The sequence below is a fragment of the Thermobia domestica genome, chromosome 1, assembly GCF_964235325.1.
Source record: "Thermobia domestica chromosome 1, izTheDome1.hap1.1, whole genome shotgun sequence".
Lineage (NCBI taxonomy): Eukaryota > Metazoa > Arthropoda > Insecta > Zygentoma > Lepismatidae > Thermobia > Thermobia domestica.
The window spans coordinates 136,648,309-136,666,921 of NC_137454.1; the positions used below are offsets into that span (position 1 = coordinate 136,648,309).

The 18,613-nt window shown below is 36.4% G+C and overlaps 2 protein-coding genes across 3 annotated transcripts in view; one reads left to right on the forward strand and one right to left on the reverse strand.

Moving 5' to 3' along the window:
• LOC145689426 (uncharacterized) overlaps positions 1–11,571 on the reverse strand; it is a 52,266-nt gene extending 40,695 nt beyond the window's left edge. The window contains exons 1-6 of one of the 2 annotated variants that reach the window (XM_081763583.1): positions 11,318–11,571; positions 9,054–9,981; positions 5,044–5,242; positions 2,540–2,752; positions 1,801–1,920; positions 823–958 (exon numbers count right to left, since the gene is read on the reverse strand). In XM_081763583.1, coding sequence (XP_081619709.1) covers positions 823–958; positions 1,801–1,920; positions 2,540–2,752; positions 5,044–5,242; positions 9,054–9,949 — 1,564 coding nt within the window. In that variant the 5' untranslated portion in view covers positions 9,950–9,981; positions 11,318–11,571. The remainder of the gene's footprint in view (positions 1–822; positions 959–1,800; positions 1,921–2,539; positions 2,753–5,043; positions 5,243–9,053; positions 9,982–11,317) is intronic. The other variant, XM_081763586.1, reaches the window with a different exon arrangement.
• Positions 11,572–14,487: 2,916 nt separating this feature from the next.
• LOC145664874 (zinc finger MYM-type protein 1-like) lies at positions 14,488–15,639 on the forward strand. The gene has a single exon (XM_081731964.1). It carries the CDS (start codon positions 14,488–14,490, stop codon positions 15,637–15,639), a length of 1,152 nt encoding a protein of 383 aa, XP_081588090.1.
• Positions 15,640–18,613: the final 2,974 nt, after the last annotated feature.

An 18,613-nucleotide genomic window follows, 5' to 3' on the forward strand; every position in this document is an offset into this window, starting at 1 on the left:
TGAAAAGATAGATGCATTCACCAAGTTTAAAAAGCCCGCCTTGTGGTTTGCGTGCACGCTAGATGGCAAGCCTGTGACGGTACTCTACAAGATGGCGGCAATGAACGAGAAGAGTTTTTGTGTGTTAGAATATGCGAAGTGTTCGTCGGTTACGAGCGTTCAGTGTGCATTCATACGCAAATACGGAAAAGCTGCACCTAGTCACCAGAATATTTTGCTTTGGTTTCGCCAGTTTCGTGATACTGGTTGTCTGTGAAGAAGGGAAAAACACGAGGCGACCGCGTGTCTCAGAGGAAATCGAGGAGCGCGTGAGAAAGAGTTTTGTGCGCAGCCCACAAAGAACTGGAGAAACCAAACCAAAATGCTGTGGTGACTAGGTGCAGTTTTTCCGTACTTGCGTATGAATGCACACTGAACACTCGTAACCGACGAACACTTCGCATATTCTAACACCTGCATTTCCGTCATCTTGTAGAGAACTGTCACAGGCCTGCTATCAAGCGTGCACGCGAACCACGAGGTGTCTTTTTAAACTTGGTGAGTGTATCTATCTTTTCATGCATCACCCGTCTTTGTACATCGTATATTTGTAAATAAACAGTGCTTTAAAACATGATGCATCATTTAGGCTAACCCTGTATCATTGGCCTAAATGAAGATGCTAATTATATCAAGAACATATTCACTCATTTCTTTGCAAGTACGATGCCAAATCATAGCAGTTGATTTACAAACAAACCAAAATCACATATCAATAATAATAATAATAATAATAATAATAATAATAATAAATCGGCCCAATTGGAGAAAACAGTAAAGTACCTAAAGAATTCGCTCTGTTTTCCTGACTTTCTTGCCATGCACGTATCATCGCCTGACTATCTCGTCGGACTTGTTCCGCTTCCTCTCGAGTCTCATGAAGCTTTTGAGTAATTTTGTCCAATTTCTGTTGAGTTTCCTATAATTATAACATATAATTTTAAAAATATGGTAAATGAATATTAATGGGTTCTTTAACCAAAGAACGATACAAGAGTCATGAAAGAAACTTTACACAAAATATTGATTATACTACACAGAATAATATGCACACACCAAATTATTTCCATATCTTACCATTGATCACAAGGCACACATTTATAATGTGTCCAGAATTTTAAAAAAATTAAAAAAAATACTTTTATAAAAATAAAATCTTGTTCTTATATCATGTGTGTCAAATCATAGCATTAATATAAAAGTGACACAACTAAAAAATAGCCCTTATTGATATATGATGTTGAAGATGGTCCTAGAGATTAGGAAAGTTTTGTGTAAAAACATCGCAAGTGAAGGTACCCACCCCCCGGGAGCAAACATGTCGTTTGTATAACGAGTTAATCTATAGCAGTACTAATCTTTAACTCGTTCTCCTAAAAAGCTGCTTACTTCGAGGTGTCACTTCCCTATTAAAGCTACAAAATGTTGCAAATCACGATAATCCTTAGTATACCCTTCCTTATCAATAGTCTTTCAACTTGTATTTATTTTATGAAAGAGGAAGATAGCTGAATTTAACTTACTTTTAAAACTTTTACTGCATTCATCATTACTCTGCGAGTAGGTGCGAAAACTTTAAAATACAGGGTGTAACGTAAGAGGCGAATTCGTAATTACTTAATTATGAACTGTACAAGAAAAAAATTACGACATGAACTCAATATTACATTACTTTTGTTCCAGAGAACGGAAGTTTTAAATAGATAAATAATTAAATAAAACATAAACAATATAAATATGTATTTATGTTTGTAAAATTACCTTGTGTGCATCCATTTCTGATCGTAACTTATTTTGAGCCCATTTTATTTTGATTTCTCTGGAATTTAGTTCCTCTTTCAGTTTTTCAACCTCCTTCTGGGTAGATGTCAATTCAGAACTCTGTAACAATTCAAGGATACAATTTTCATTCATTTACTTACAGTAACACTAACAAAAATAGTTCATTATGGATTTCATATTAAGTTCACTATTTTTATGAAAGTTCAGTATCTTAAAAACTTAAAACGATTCGTAGCTATGAAAAGGAAGAATCAATCAAGCCCTAACTGAGCTGATATTTATCCGATAATTTCTGAAGGGACGTTCAGTCTACAAGTTGATAGAAATTGTCACATAGTAATTTGATTTCATTGTTTTCTACGGTAGATGTTATATTTATTAGGTACATGAGCTTTAATGCTCTCTTCTCTCAATATACCTTCAACTATCAGATCAAATCGTCTTTTATTTTATAGACTGTACAAGATTTCACATGTACGGTTACTAACCAAGTTACAGTTTACAGAATAAGAACGGCGTACAATATATTATGACAACGTATTACTGTGACACGAAAACTCGATTGATTAAAGACAATTAAATAACCCATATATACTGACAACGAAACTGAGTCTTGTCTGCTACGAAGAATTAATATATGTACATCATAATGTGAAACACGGCTCAAAGCCTTTATAAACTAAGGAGCAATATGTAAGGAAATTTTCAATGTACTTACCTTACTATCATACATTTGGCATATTCTAGCTTTCTCACTAGTTATTGTCTTAATTTTTCCAAGAAGTATATCTTTCTCTTTACTCAATTCTTTTAGCTTCCTATCTAATACTTCTCTCTCCTTCTTTTGAATTATTACTTCCCGTTCACTTGTTGCATATTTTACCACCATCGCCTCCTTATCTTTGTTGGCAGCTTCATATTGTTTTGACATCTAGGAAAAATAATAATAATTTATAATGATCAGTGCACTTAGACTATACGCTTTAAAAAATTAATTCACCTGATTTCAGAATATACAGGAGGAAGAAAGAAGGAAATAAATCATTAAATAAACAAAATCATACTGATAATCGTAACTTGACTCGAATGACTTCTTCATTCGAGAACAAAATCTATTTGATATAAACTGTTTCGTTCAAATTATTGTTCAGTCCTATTATGGAATTAACGAAATTCCTAAAATTTATTATAAATTATGTTTTCCCTTATTCAGCGATAGAATGTACAGTACTTAAAAACTCCATCATTTTCTAAAAATAAATAAATGACAGTCATTCATTATTACCAAAAAAAAACCTTCACTCATTAGTTAAACAGCGTCCGAGAAGAAACCACCGAAATGGACACACACTTGGAACAGAGAATAGTAATAACTATTCCAACAAGTGATTGGAAAAGTACAGGAAATAAGACATTTAAGAGCTCTCCCCGCTGGTCTAATACCTAGTGCGCGCAGCTTTGGTAAGCGTGGTCCCAAGTTCGATTTCCGGTGGGAGAGCATTAAAATCTGAATGTATTGCAGTAACTTGGATTCCATCTTTAACTGTAGATCCACGTTGTTAATGAATAGGGACCCTAAACTTCAATAAACAAACATAAGATATTTAAGACGAAAAGGTATTACTAGTCAATGGTTCTTTTATAAAACATTGCATCGCGAAAATATTTACAACTACGCCACGCTTATCGCTAGTTCGGGCAGTAAACAATAATATTGGAACTATTAACTTGGAAATGACTTTTTGCGGAGGAGGGAAATATTGGAGTACAAGATTTAAATGTAAATGTGCTTGGAAATAGCTCATTGACAATATCACTTACTTCTTATATCCTCACATTATACAACAAAATGATCTTTCTAGTCTTCATCACACATATCACCTATTAAGTCATACCCATGTAACAGTTTTATTAGGTTGGTGCGAATGAACTATCCGCTCCAGATGCGTCACTTCCAAAGGAAAAATTGAAAACTACAATGCCTGGTTAATTAAAACATTCATAGTCTACAACCAAATATTTTTGCCACCGCTCAACAACAACTGGATGCTGTGGCGAAAAAAGTCTGCAGCCTGCGATGAGAAGAAGTCCTCAACCCGCACGTTGCATCTTCCAATCATCCAGGAAGATCCTCACTTCCAAGAAGTAATCGAATGAAATGAAATGAAATCTTTGAGTTTAACGTCCCACGGTTATGCCGGTTAGGCTAAAGGAGACGGTGATTATGACAAATGAATGAAATGGTGGAATGAAGAAAGTGGGAGGAAACGGGAGAACCCCGAGAAAACCCACGCACACGATGTTTGTCCACCACAAAGCTCACTTGGCGGGAGCAGGGTTTAAGAAGTAATCGAGATGCTGAGATGTCTTACAGTGCAGGAACAGGTGTCAGCATTAGTGAGTGAGGAAAGGTCCCTGCGAGACAGCATTGTCGAGCAACATGAGGACACTATGTACGTTAACCATTGCTGGATGCTTGCCAACAAGTTTGCGGTGCATTTCATGGAGTTCAGCACTGGAACGACCTGCATTGATGGTTTCACCTTACATGATAAAAATATGACGGATCACTCACATCATAGACCACCATTCCAACAACAACACCTCTTGTGGGTGGAGAGTTGGTTTAGGAAACAGTTATGGACGTTGATCACAATTCAACAACTGTCCGGACCGTTTACGGTTATCATAACAGACTAATTTTTAATCTGAAGTGGCAACCCGATGCAAGAAACTTTCCCGGTTATTCCTTACACTCAGAGAATCACGTTTAGACGGTGATTTTTGTTGACCGGTGTCAACTTATGTGGCATCCGTACGTCCAACATTTTCACCAAGTTCATCCGAACATGATATTGGTCGCTGCCCCTGGGGCTCATATTGCAATACTGTAACACCGGAACGAAATTTGACACGCCAATAGTAAATGGTGCGTTCATTTCCCATTCCTGTCCAAATGTACTGTTAATGTCTTTTACAGCTTGCTGTGTAAAATATCTCAGTTTAAGTCATAAAGAGAAAAAAACACCCTCAATTGAGTGTTTTCCACGGTGCACTTTCATACGGTGTTCAAGAACGATGTGCCCTCAAGCTGTTTGAGTACTTCAACCAGTTAGCTGGACATGTACCCAGTTTGGGAAGTTAGACGCATGACAGTCCATCCCAGACGTCAAAAATGGACATTTCATTCGCATCAATTTAATACAAATGGCAAATACTTACTTTTTCTAATTTGCTTTCCAAATCTTGCTTCATCTGCGAGTACCTTTTGTTGTTCAGTTCTTCCTGCTGACGGCATTTTTCTGTTAAATGCTGTATCTCCCTCTGTTGTTGTCCAACAGTTTTCTCTAATGTTTCTATTTGAACTTGGTAGATCTCATGGGAATGATCTGCTTCTAGCCTTTGATTCTCACTTTCCAGCCTGAAAAACAGTAAAATATTTACCACTGAAAAGCAGTGGTAAAGACTTCTAATACCTTGACACCTCAATTGAATTTATTTTTTAACTGCTCATCTACAAGAAAGTAAACCAAAAAATTAACTCACAAACTTACCAACGAAGTCGTCGGGCCAAAGAATCTAATGTTCTGCATAAATGTTTCCCTCAAAATCTATACTATAATGTAGATGTAGTTTTGCGTAATTCGATCTATATATGTCAGAAGAAGGGAAGGAAGGCCACTTTATTACATGTTTGAGTTAAACTGCTCGCTGTTCGTACAGACATGAAATTTGGCACTGGATAAGAATATACCTTATTAGTGCATAGGATACGAGTATTTCATTCAGTTGTATTAATTTCAAGAACTTTTTAAGGGATAATAATTTCAATTGACAAACTGTGAAAAATGAAGCTCTACATTTCTCAGTTCTTACAGGTAATGCAATTTCTCACAGACAGTAAGTAACATGTACAGTTCTGGTCAAAAAAAAGTGGGACGACCTTCCAGAGACTAAGTCCGAAACAATGACCCTAGATCCTTACGAATTCTTTCTAGGCCTGGCTCTTTTTCCCTGCATTTTTGCCACAGTCAGCGGTGGAAATTGAATGATAATAATGCAATATGTATATAATAATACCGCTATAGAGCTTTAAAAAAAGGGTAATTTTAAGCTGCAAATGTGATGCATTATTTGTATTTTTAATTTAGAACAATTAAATTAGCGAAGTAGGTAAAATATCGTAACTACAAACAGACTACGATGATTAACAATCTGCTTCACGCAATTTGCTAATTGTTCCACTACGAATTCGAGTACACCAAAACATATCTTTGTCCAGATGCCTTCTTGGAGCCAAACTAAGGAATAATTAATGAGAAGTAGTGAAATATGTTTCACAGTTTTAAAAATTTCAGCTTCTAAGGGGGTCACTTCTATATTCAAATTTCCCTCTTTTCCAGTGGTCGAAGTGAGACGGTATGCGGTGGTATGCCATACCGTCTCTGGCTTTTTAGTGATGAAAGCATACCACCTCTAGTTTTTCAGTGGTCAAAACATACCGTCACTGGAGAGCAGATGCTAATTATCTTTGATAAATACATTTTATATATAATTGTCGAATAGTTTTCACATAAAAAGATTTTATTTTTTACTTAGAAATAATTTCTAAGTTGACAATAGCGACATTTTTATCTTTTTTCTTCCTTTTGTTTATAAATTAAGCTATCTTCAAAGTAGTTCATCTAGTTTATATTTTGATGTGCCTTATTGAATTGTTTCTTTCTTATGTAGGCCTATTTGTGTGTCTTCTTGCCTTAATTCATATAGATGTCGCGTTTTGAGCGGATTTAGGAGTTGTCTGCTGTAGGGGCTTTTCTTCCATGGGTTTTGATTACTCTTCAGTCGAGTGGGGATTCCGGGAGCTTTCCTGCAGGAAATTGTTAATATAAAAACTCGGTTTTTGAGCATTTTCGTGTATAATTCTCTATAATATAACATAAGGGGATATTTTTTAATTTTTTTAGAAAGTTGTTGCTGAGGGATCAAAGGAAGAGAGACCATACATCCTCCCACCCCCGTAACTAAAGAGAAGCTATGCAGTGGTTTTCAGTCATAGAAATAGAAATGCAATCTTTTAGGCAACATACCCTTACTGTATTTTAACATTTAGATAGCCGGTATGTCGGGTCAAAATCGTAATAAAACATACCGCCTCTGCTTTTTTTCTACTTCAAACACTACTCTTTTCCCTTTATTTTGTAAGTGCTGAAGGTAAGGATTCGTTTTACATGGAGGAGTAAAATTTGGTAAATAAACTTTTAATTAAAAATGAGAAAATACGTATTTCCGTGTCTAAAAATTCCGCTTCTAAGGATGGAAAGTAACTTATTTATATACTATCCAAATTTCCTTTGTTTTATTCAGAAAATGACCAATTAAAGCATGCTCAAGTTGATGAACAATTCGGTACATAAACTTTTAACGAAAAGTATGGGAAACCAGGTTTCGAACATTGGCAAGCATTGGCAAACGAATTAATTACGTTATCCACTAGAAGAACAGCGCTTAAATATTAAACTTTTTTTTTTTTTTGTTTGTTTGTTTGTTTTGTTCGTTACTGTCCTGTTGACGGTGTACTTTCTACAGGCTTTAAACTGAATATGTAATATACGTATTTTTATCATTTTCCTTTCCTTTTTTCATATTTTATGATTTTTTTCTACATGGCACTCAATACTAAGAACTCGAATACTTTACAAAATCGATAAAAGGTGAAACCATAAAGGTAACCAAGAAAGCACAATCGCTTTTTCACCCACCATCTTCGAACATCGATATGTCACCCAAAACGTACCTGGAAGGTCAAAAATAGTCACCATCAAATCGATGGCCTTCTGCCAACGTTCAGAGAGGCAATGAATTCCATCACGACAGGAATTGTGGCCGTGAAGCGAAGATATAAAGTACATTTTGAACTTCTACTAGGGATTTGAACTGGCGTCCTCTAAGATGATTGTACAAGGAATGGAATAGGTGATAATCGGACAGTGCCATGTCCAGAGAGTATGGCGGATGCAATACTGTTTCCCATCCAAGGCGTAGAATGGTGTCCCGAGTCATCCTATCTACATGGGGCTTAGCGTTGTCCTGTAACAGGAGTACCGCTTTGCAATTCCGAAGTACTGGCTCCAGAGTTTTCAGATGTCCGTAAACACGGCTCAACTGCTGACAGTACACAATTTCATTGATGATCTGACCAGCTGGTATCAGTTCACAATGCCGCAAACAGTCCACCAAACATACAGGAGGACCTTCTTCTGGTTTTGGCTGTTTTGAAACCGGTTCATGGGATGCTAATCAATGATGAGGGCGTCGTGGAACTTCAAACAGGACCCACTTCTAATCACATGTCAACACCCTGTCCAAAAAGAAATCCTTCCTCAAAGACAGCAAAGGAACACAAGTGTCCGCTCGCGTTGCCTTCTGGCCTGCAGTCAAATCATGTGGAAGCCATCGACCCAACTTGTAGTGCTTCCCAATGCATGGAGGTGCTGCCGAATGGTTTATCCACACACACCGAATTGTAGTCTCACTTTCTCACATGTCTAGTCATTGTTCGCCTCAATTGCTGCCTGAAGATCTTCAATTTGTACAGTCCGCAGCAAAAAACCTGCAACATGAGCATGTAAGTTTGTTGAAAAAACGACGAAGTCTTTTGCTCCAAAATAAGTGTGCAGGGGAGGACACCGATGTTTCTTCTGGCGTGATTAGTCCCACTTAGACGTTATGTTGATTCCCTGGGCTGTTAAGCGTAGTTTCACAATAAACTTACATACTCATGTTGCAGGTTTTTTGCTGCGGACTGTACATTTGTTTGTCCGGCACGTGATGCATCTTAGAGTGTTTCCTCACCGTCCTTAAACTTGTTAATCCACCGATGCACTGTCCGTGTAGTCACGAGACCCTCACCAAGGGCATATCTTCCGCCCCGCTACAGCGGTGTTTTACCCGTTTTAACTCGTACAGCATACATGCCTTTATGACGCTCTGTGGAGGTCCCATGTTCACTCTGTCCTTATCCAAGTTCACAACGTAACTGAAGTCCCACAACCAGGTGTGGTTGGATATACCCATACCAAGTGATCTTCGCCTTATCTTCTTTCGCAATCAGTTCACGGTGTTACGGCCAATTGAACACAATTTCCACAGAACGCGACAGAACTTTCTTGGTTACCTTCATAATACAGATACTAGACTTTAAAAGAAAATATAAATAGTATCGTAATTACCTGTTTACTTCAGCCTGTAAGATTTTTTGCTTTTCCCTCATCTGAGCGATTTCTTTCTTCAGGATTTTATATGTTGGATGCTTAAACAAAAAGGCTGACATACCATTAAGACCTTCTGATTCGCCCAGAATTCCCTCGTAATCTTCAAGGTCACCATATTCTTCATCTAAGTTGATCTCCTCTAGTTGTCTAAGATGTTCTGCTGGGTCATTTTCTGCGAATTCTGCACAGGGAACTGAATGTATTGAAGACAACACATCACCATCACTGATATCATCACACAAATCTTTCAACAAAATTGAAGTATGCGTGCTTCCACTATTTTCAGAATACATAGCTTTTGAATGTAATACTTTCTGACTGGAACAGTCTTCAGATCTACGCAATTCGAGATTCTCAGGAGATGGAGACATGACAGATTCACTCCTTTCCGGAGAAGATGGAAGTGATAATTTTGTAGCGTCTTCACATTTTATGTTTGTAATTTCTATAGCACCAACTGTAGTATCGCTATCAGAGCCGGTGCTCGATTCGTTTTTATTTACAATATTACACTGATCGCTACCAGCTTCTAGCGTAGCCATATCACAGTTACTCATATCACTGGTTGACACATCTTCATCTAATTCATGCACTACGATAGGACTACAAATACTATTCTGAGCACAATTGGGAACATCTGTTTTAGTACACACAGATTCATTGGCATTCACATCACTGTCTAAGTTCGTAGGTAAACATTCCCTTCCGTTTGCTGATAACTGTTTAGTAGGTGTGACAATTTTGGCACTTTCATTAGGAAATGCGGTGTTATCTGACCGCAACTCCACCACATCCAATCTATTTGATTTATTGTTTGAAGATATAACGGTAGCCTCCTCATCTTTGCAATTCATCACTTACTTAGTTCAATTGTTCACGCTCTTTTCTGGAAAAGAAAGAAAGAAAAAATAAACGACTCAATCATAATATTTAAATGTATGTCGGATAAGGCGACGATAAACAGACATACGATAACTCATAAATAGTAGAAAGCAGAAACTGCGATCCTACAACCACCACGACTCAAAAATGTCAATAATTTAAGTAAAAGAATAGAACATATTAAAATGGACATAAAACTCAATACAGGTCATTCCTAAAGTCAGAATTATTATTTGACAGAATAGCTCGTGGTTATTTGAGTTTGGTTTACTTTCCAAACTGAAGACTATGTGAAATTATACCGTACCTACTGTTTAAAGTAGGACCCAGACAATTACTCGGATTTGTATTTAAGGCAAGCACTTCCATTGGATTGATTTGATTTTGAGTTTAGTGTTCATCAGTGAGACTATATGAAACGTGCACCTATAGATTTAACGTGGGGTCTGAACCACATCAACTCCAGCTGGGAATCGACCCCGTGTCTTCCAAGCCAAAGACGCATACGCTACTTCCATCGTAAATCGAACCCAGACAACACATACTATCAAAACTCTCCGTAATTTTGACGGCACCATCCGAATATTTAGTTTTAAATATGACCTACTGAAAGACATGTCAGATATAATGTGACGAAGACATTACATTTAACTTCTGGATGTTAGGTAAGGCACATAAAAAAAAAAAAAAAAACTCCTGCTTCATGCACAAACACAGCATCACTAACGCGCCTGCTCCATACAGACACACACCAACATGATCAAACCAGTTTTGTTTTGCCATGAATGGAAATATACTTCGATCATAATGACCATCTAGCACAGATCGCATGAATAATTGATTTTATATCAATGAACAGATATATCATCACTGTGTATAAAATAATTTGGGCATGTACTTCGACTATAACATTGTAAAATTTACAAAGATATTAAGTAAAGCAAGAAAATTGTTGTGAATTAATTTTATTGTGGAAGACAACTGTGAAATGTATAAAACAAAAATTAAACATTGATAGCACAGCCCACTGAAATGAATCTTAGAAGCATTAGGAATACATATGTCCCGAATCTAAACATGTACTTTATTTAAACAATAATTCGAATATTGGTAAACCGAAAATTCTCTTCTTCAACTTGAATAACAATAACACTGATTTCCAAATTCTGTATCTTTTGTATTAAATATATTATCTGGTATGTTTTGAATTTATTAAGACGTAACAGATGGTTGCACTTAATATAACTGTATTATGCATTTCTTACAGCATAATATAATACCCATGGAAAGAATCCCTAAATAAATCTAATATAGCACTTATTATGGTGAAAAATACGTACCCTACTTTCTGCTCATGAACCCATTCAATGCATCTTACGGTACAATATTTCATTGTTCTGAACTTGATAATAGCACGTAAAATAGATCTATATCCAGACGGTTGAAGGGAATAACAGAATTCTTCTCGCATGTGATAATACTTCTATAGTTCCGAATTCATAGTCTAATTCCTACACGTAACATCCCACTACCTCGTAAACATTCTTACAACCAAGAATTTCCGAAGATGAAGACTACGACAAACTCAAGGGCACAGATTAGTTTATCTCAATAAACAAATCCACAGTATATAGATTATATGCTCTTACCATCAACCATATTGTGTCTTGAAAACTTCTATATTTGAGATAATTTTCTGAATCCTTAATAAAATTACTGACATTCAGCTAAAATAAAATCGACTTTTAGATAAAACTTCAGCGACAATCAAGGTGCCAATATTTGGAAAATTTATGAGTAAAATTTGTTACTTCACAAAGAAAGAAGGATGCAGTTTTACTATAGGATCCACAGATTGTAAAATGTACGGAAAATTGTGGGGAAGTCTTTAATTCAGGGCCTAAAATTCAACGAAATCACAGCTCCACACTGGTAAAAATTTTATATAGTATAGAAAAACTAGTTTAGTCAGCATTTGTTTTGACATATCAGTGTTCTGTCCAGTACATCATGTTTACCTGCGACCCAAAAGAAAATATTATCATTATATTATTATTATTATTATTATTATTATTATTATTATTATTATTATTATTTAGGAAAATTTTGGCATCCAGAGCAAACAAAATTAAAGGCATATTAGCATACATATTTAATTGTATTGTATTAAAACCATAAAATACAGGAAACAAACCGATAAGAAAAATAGTCACACTGGAAAAAAAGTCACTTTTTCTTCCATAAGAATTTCAGTCATTTTTCCGTGATCATCACGCTGTCTCTGTTTTCTGCCGAGGCAAATACACCGTTATACCAGGGCTGTTCCTTTGACTTCCTACGAACTTCGAAACGCCTTTCCTTTCTGGCCAGACATTTCATAACAGCAGGGGTTGGACTAAAATCTTTCAACGGACCATAGGCGCCTGAGCCATAGGGCAAAAGAGGTCACTTGCCCGCCACTTCCCAGACTGGGGGGCAAACATAACATTTTGCCCCCCCCCACTTTCGGGGCACCAAACAATATCCAAAAAGTCTTGCCTTTCAGGGAAAACTACCTCTCAAATACAAAGCACTGAGATAAATTGCTAAGTGTTTATCGTATTTAATTCTCTCTCTCTCTCTCTCTCTCTCTCTCTCTATATATATATATATATATATATATATATATATATATATATATATATATATATATATATATATATATATATATATATATATATATATATATATATATATATATGTGTGTGTGTGTGTGTGTGTGTGTGTGTGTGTGTGTTTTAATGGTGTCAGGTTTTCATCTATAATGTTCAAGATGCATATGCTTGGGTCAAAATTAGTAAACCATACATAGGCAACAGCCGGAAAAGAAAAATTCAAGATTCTCAGATTTTGGTAAACCATCGATACAAAGAGCTAGATTCCAGCATTCTCTTAATGATAGGTCACTTTTAAAATGCGCATGTCCAAAACAATGTGGAGGATTAAAACAACTGCAGATGGAAAAGTGGGTACAATAACTTGTCAATCACATCCTCAGAGTGTCCCGTGCCGCAGTAGAAGAAAGAACATGGTAGAAACGCGAGCTAAGATCAACTTCTGCCGGTGTCTTGTGAAGCCAAAAAAAAAAAAAAAAAAAAAAAGTGTAGGAGGAGGGTGGGCACTTCTGCTATCAAGTGACAGTCCATTTTGACCTGTTTATCTTTTAACTTCTGAACAAAGCAAATATATGGTAAAAGAACCAGTAACATCTTGCTGCCTTGGATTGTATTCATACAATTGCACATGTGAATGGTAAGATGGCAAGGCATCATTCTCACTTCCCTCCTTCTCTTTTATCTCCCCTTAGGGCAATCACGTGAAAGAAGTATCTTTATAGTTTTCTTAAAATTTAGACAAGAAAGAATGCAAGAGAGTTGTCATAGTTTTGGGACAGTATGTCTGTATTTCTGTATCATGCGGGTCCGGCTGGTGCTCTTTAATATCGTATCTTAAACTGTGGTGTGTGTTTGAGTCGAGACAAAATGACTCTCTTGAAGTATTTTAAAAAAATCAGTGGCAGTAATAGTGTCAGTTCAAAAGGAAGTGGAGAGAACTCCTCACGTATGAGTGCTGCGCAGAATACACTCGAAACTGGTGAGTCATCTTGTGTCAACAGTGAAGATAGCATTTCTAGTGTAAGTGTGGAATCGAGACCGGGAAGTTCAAATGTCGATAAGTGTCTGACAAACAACAGCTGTTTAACACATCGCACGTAGACAATGATACTATAAAATTGCAAGATATTAGTGCTCCCAATCAACCACGCGATATTTCTTTCCCTCAAGTTTATTTCGGTAAAGTACGCCGATGCTTTAGCTTGTTGGTTCGATAACTACCTTTGGCTTCATTGGGATCCATTGTCAGAGCGGGTGTTTTGTTTCACTTGCATTAAAGCTACGGAGAAAAGTCTTCTTTCGTTTTCAAAAAATATGGACGAAGGGTTTACTAAAAATGGTTTCAAGAACTGGAAAAAAGCACTTGAAAAATTTTCTTGTCACGAAAATTCTCATGTTCACCGAGAAGCAGCATTAAAATTAGTCCTTAGTGAAAAAGTGAACGTGACCAGTAAATTGAACCAACAAATAGCCGAAAATGTGGTGTTTGCGCAAAATGCTCTTCTTAAGGTGATTTCCTCAATTCACTACCTGCTTTACGTGGACATTCTGAGGAAGCAGGAAACTTATACCAGCTTCTGCAGTTGAGAGCAGAGGATTCCGAAGATTTAAGCAAGTGGCTTCATCGTCGAGATAAATGGCTCGGCCATGACATTCAAAATGAAATTTTAGAACTTCTTGCGCAATTCTTTCTTCGTGGCATAGCATCTGATATTAAACGGCAAAAGTATTTTTCTCTTATTGTTGACGAAACTTCAAACATTTCGCGTCAGGAGCAAGTGAGCTTGTGTATTCATTATGTAAGTGAAGCATTCTAAGTATACGAGGATTTCATCGGTTTCTATAAAGTAGAAGGAATGGATGCATCTACATTAACAGCAGTGATTACAGATGTGCTTGTACGAATGGATCTACCATTACAAAACTGCAGGGGACAGTGTTATGATGGAGCTAGTAATATGTCCGGTTGTTACTCTGGAGTCCAAGCTAAAATAAAAGAAGTGCAACCAAAGGCACTCTATATTCACTGTACTGCCCACTCTTTACATTTAGCTTTACAGTGGGCAGCACGACAAATTCCTTGTATTAGAGATGTTCTTGAATTCATGCGTGCGCTTGTAAATTTAATACGTGACTCACCGAAGCGTTTAGCTAATTTTACGAATATTCAGAAGGGCTTATCGGAAACTAATTACAGTTGTTCTTCAAGTGTCTCGTTGAGACCTTTATGTCCGAACAGATGGACTGTAAAAGCTCTGTCATTTGACAGTGTTCTGAAGAACTACGCGCCGTTATTTGAAACCCTGAAAAATATACATGATGATGATACAAGTACAGGTGGGTCTGTCGCTGGTGGCTTGATGCGTAACATGAAGGATTTTAAAACATTTTTCTCCATGGGGGCCGCTAAGATTGTATTTGAGCTTTGTGAAGAACTGTGTAAACTTTTACAACATCCTGCTTTGTCTCTTTCTGAGGCTATTGAGGCAGCGAAACGAACAAGAGATACTCTCACCAATCTTCGAACAGATGAACATTTTGACAGGGTTTGGACTAATGCTACGACAAAAAGAGAGTTGTTAGACGTGGGAGAACCAACTCTGACGCGTCAGCGAAAAATTCCGAGACGACTGGACAATGGCTCTCCAAACCACACTTTTAATGATGTGAAACACTTGTATAAAGTAGAAATCTGGTATAGACTATTGGATATAGTTTGTGGTGAGATCGAAAGACGGTTTGACCAACAGGACGTGAATACAGCCTTACACACAGAGAAACTTATTGTGAAAGCCGCATGTGATATACAATATGAAGAAGAACTGAGATATGTACTTGATACATATAACGACGATTTGAACGAAAGTAGACTTCGAGTTCAGCTAAGAATGTTTCGTGATATCGTTATAAATGATGCCAGAGATGTTGTTTCAGTGCAAGACGTCGTAAATATCCTAAGTAGCATGGGGAATATGAGTAGATTCGTATACAGTTATCGACAATCATGAATATTCATGAGTGTGTACTTTTCTGACATGGTAGCACTTGGTAATGCACGTTTTAAAAAAAAATGGATACACCCTTTTTCCCCGCATACTAATGACACATAATGTATGCAGGTGCGGCCGGAGGTAACATGACATATAATAAATTGGTTTCCGGTGAAAAGAAATGTTAATGGGACAAGCAAAATACAGAAAAGACCTTTTCGGAAATAAAATATGCAGATCACACACGTAGAACAAGGTAATTCATTAATATTCAGCACATGTAACGCGACAGCTGCTGCTGGAGAATATTGTAAAAATTTGGATCGTCGGAATGAGTGAAAGAAAGCACTAGAAGCTTCCAGATCTTTTTTCTAAGCTTATTATTGTTGGAATAGGGAAAGAACACTCTCGAAACTTCTGGAAAGGTTTCTGGTATTATACTTGTTTATTTTTATATGGGAAAGGGACATATTGTAATTGTCTGGAGTATAAGGGGGACGGAACTGTTTGGTTTTAATCGGGAATGAAATTTTTCGGCATTGAAAATGATATGACTTGGTGTACTTTTTTGGAATTATAACGTGACTAAGATATAGTATAATGTAATATGGAGGGTACAGGGAATCAACATTAATGATTGCACTGGGACTCGAATTAGTATTTTCCCACTTGGAGAACCGTACGCTAAATATTTTGCTTGCAATGCGAACTTGTTACTTATACATAACTATGAATTGTGTAAGACATAACAGGTATATATAAATTATATTGTACAGAAAGTTAGCAGAATGCGCTCCGGGAATCGAACCAGGACTCTTCCACGTGAAAAGCCGTACGACAAACATTTTGCTTAGCAGATGTTGTTACTTATATGTAGTAATGAATTGTGTAAGACATAACAGGTATATATAAATTATATTGTACAGAAAGTTAGCAGAATGCGCCCCCCGGGAATCGAACCAGGACTCTTCCACGTGAAAAGCCGTACGACAAACATTTTGCTTAGCTGATGTTGTTACTTATACATAACTATGAATTGTGTATGACATAACAGGTATATATAAATTATATTGTACAGAAAGTTAGCAGAATGCGCTCCGGGAATCGAACCAGGACTCTTCCACGTGAAAAGCCGTACGACAAACATTTTGCTTAGCAGATGTTGTTACTTATATGTAGTAATGAATTGTGTATGACATAACAGGTATATATAAATTATATTGTACAGAAAGTTAGCAGAATGCGCTCCGGGAATCGAACCAGGACTCTTCCACGTGAAAAGCCGTACGACAAACATTTTGCTTAGCAGATGTTGTTACTTATATGTAGTAATGAATTGTGTATGACATAACAGGTATATATAAATTATATTGTACAGAAAGTTAGCAGAATGCGCTCCGGGAATCGAACCAGGACTCTTCAACGTGAAAAGCCGTACGACAAACATTTTGCTTAGCAGATGTTGTTACTTATATGTAGCTATGAATTGTGTAAGACGTATAACTGGTATTTAGAAAGTATATGGTAAGAATTATTATTATTATTATTGTAAACTGTTGTGTTTTGTTTCATAAACGCTAGTGTAACAATGAGGTTATATGGCGACAGAACGTTTAACGTTACCGCAGATTGAACTTAAGGGTTTTTCATGTTGAAAGCTAAGGCAAAAGAGACCCGAGATTGTTTGAACATATTACCAGGATGAAATGTAGTAGTGAAGTTAAAACGGAAACTTTATACTTATATTTTGTAATTGGAAATCGTAATACAGCAAATAATTAAATTTTAATTCTTTTATTGTTTTTAGGTGGTGAAGGAAATAAAAAAATCTTAATAGAAACACTGGAGAGCAAACCTTATTTTCCTGAATTGTTTGTTGCGGAGGTTGTTAACGTAAAGGAGTTATAGATTGGTTTTTAAAATATGGATTTACTGAAACCGTTGGATCTTAGTTGTATGAAATATCGAAAATATTGGATAATGTGTGATATGAATATTGAATACTGAAATATCGACATAAAAGTTATTATAAGTTTTTACATCCAACGAATACCTATACTGGCTAGACTAAATGAGACGGTGATGATGAGTAATGAATGAATATGGTGGAATGAAGAAAGTGGGAAGAAGCAGGAGAACCACGACAAAAACCCACGCACATAGTGTTTGTGCACCAAAAAGCTAACTGGAAACAAGCTGGGATCGAACCAAGGACCCCATGCACCAGAGGTGAACACTGTATTGCGTACCCACCATAGCTTTTTCTATGTATTATATTTGGATGAATAAAAGTACGCATGTATAAGTTGGTGGAACGAGAATGTAGGTGGAAACGGGAAAACTTCACACACAATGTTTAAACTAGAAAATACACTTTGATTGAGGGAAAGCATTTTGTTTTAGAAGTGACTTTTTTTATGATCAGCGCTATTTATTGTTTATGAACGAGGAAAAAAACTTACTGTAGCAGTTATTGGAGAATTATACTTTTGAAACTCTTTATACAAAATTATGTGTTTATATAACTTCATACATACTAGTAAAGAAGATATATGATGTACATTAAGGACGATTTTGACATTATTTAAACAGTGTAGGTAACGACTCTTAAGGCAATACAAGAGACGGACAATTATTTGACAGCGCAGATTAGTTTATATGCAGATGGAAACAATTGCTTTAAATAAGAGATAGCACTTTGAACGTATAGTTTGGTTAAAATTGCTTTACTTTAGAACTGATAACATTAAGTACAAGGTAACCAACACCATTGGCGATAACTATTAGCAGGACTGTGACCGATGGGAATTAGCGTGTTGGAGAGACAGATACATTTTGCATACATAATAATAATGAGTATGAATATTTGACTTTGGCACCTAGAAGATTATACAACCGACAAGTTAAAAATGTTTTGAGGATTGCATATAATATTTACAGACAGTCTGATACGATTTTGTATTTTATTTGAAGTGTGATGAATGTTTGTTGA

Excerpts from the sequence above, each read along its gene's own strand:
- LOC145664874 (XM_081731964.1), top strand. The coding sequence starts at position 14,488 with ATGGATGCATCTACATTAACAGCAGTGATTACAGATGTGCTTGTACGA.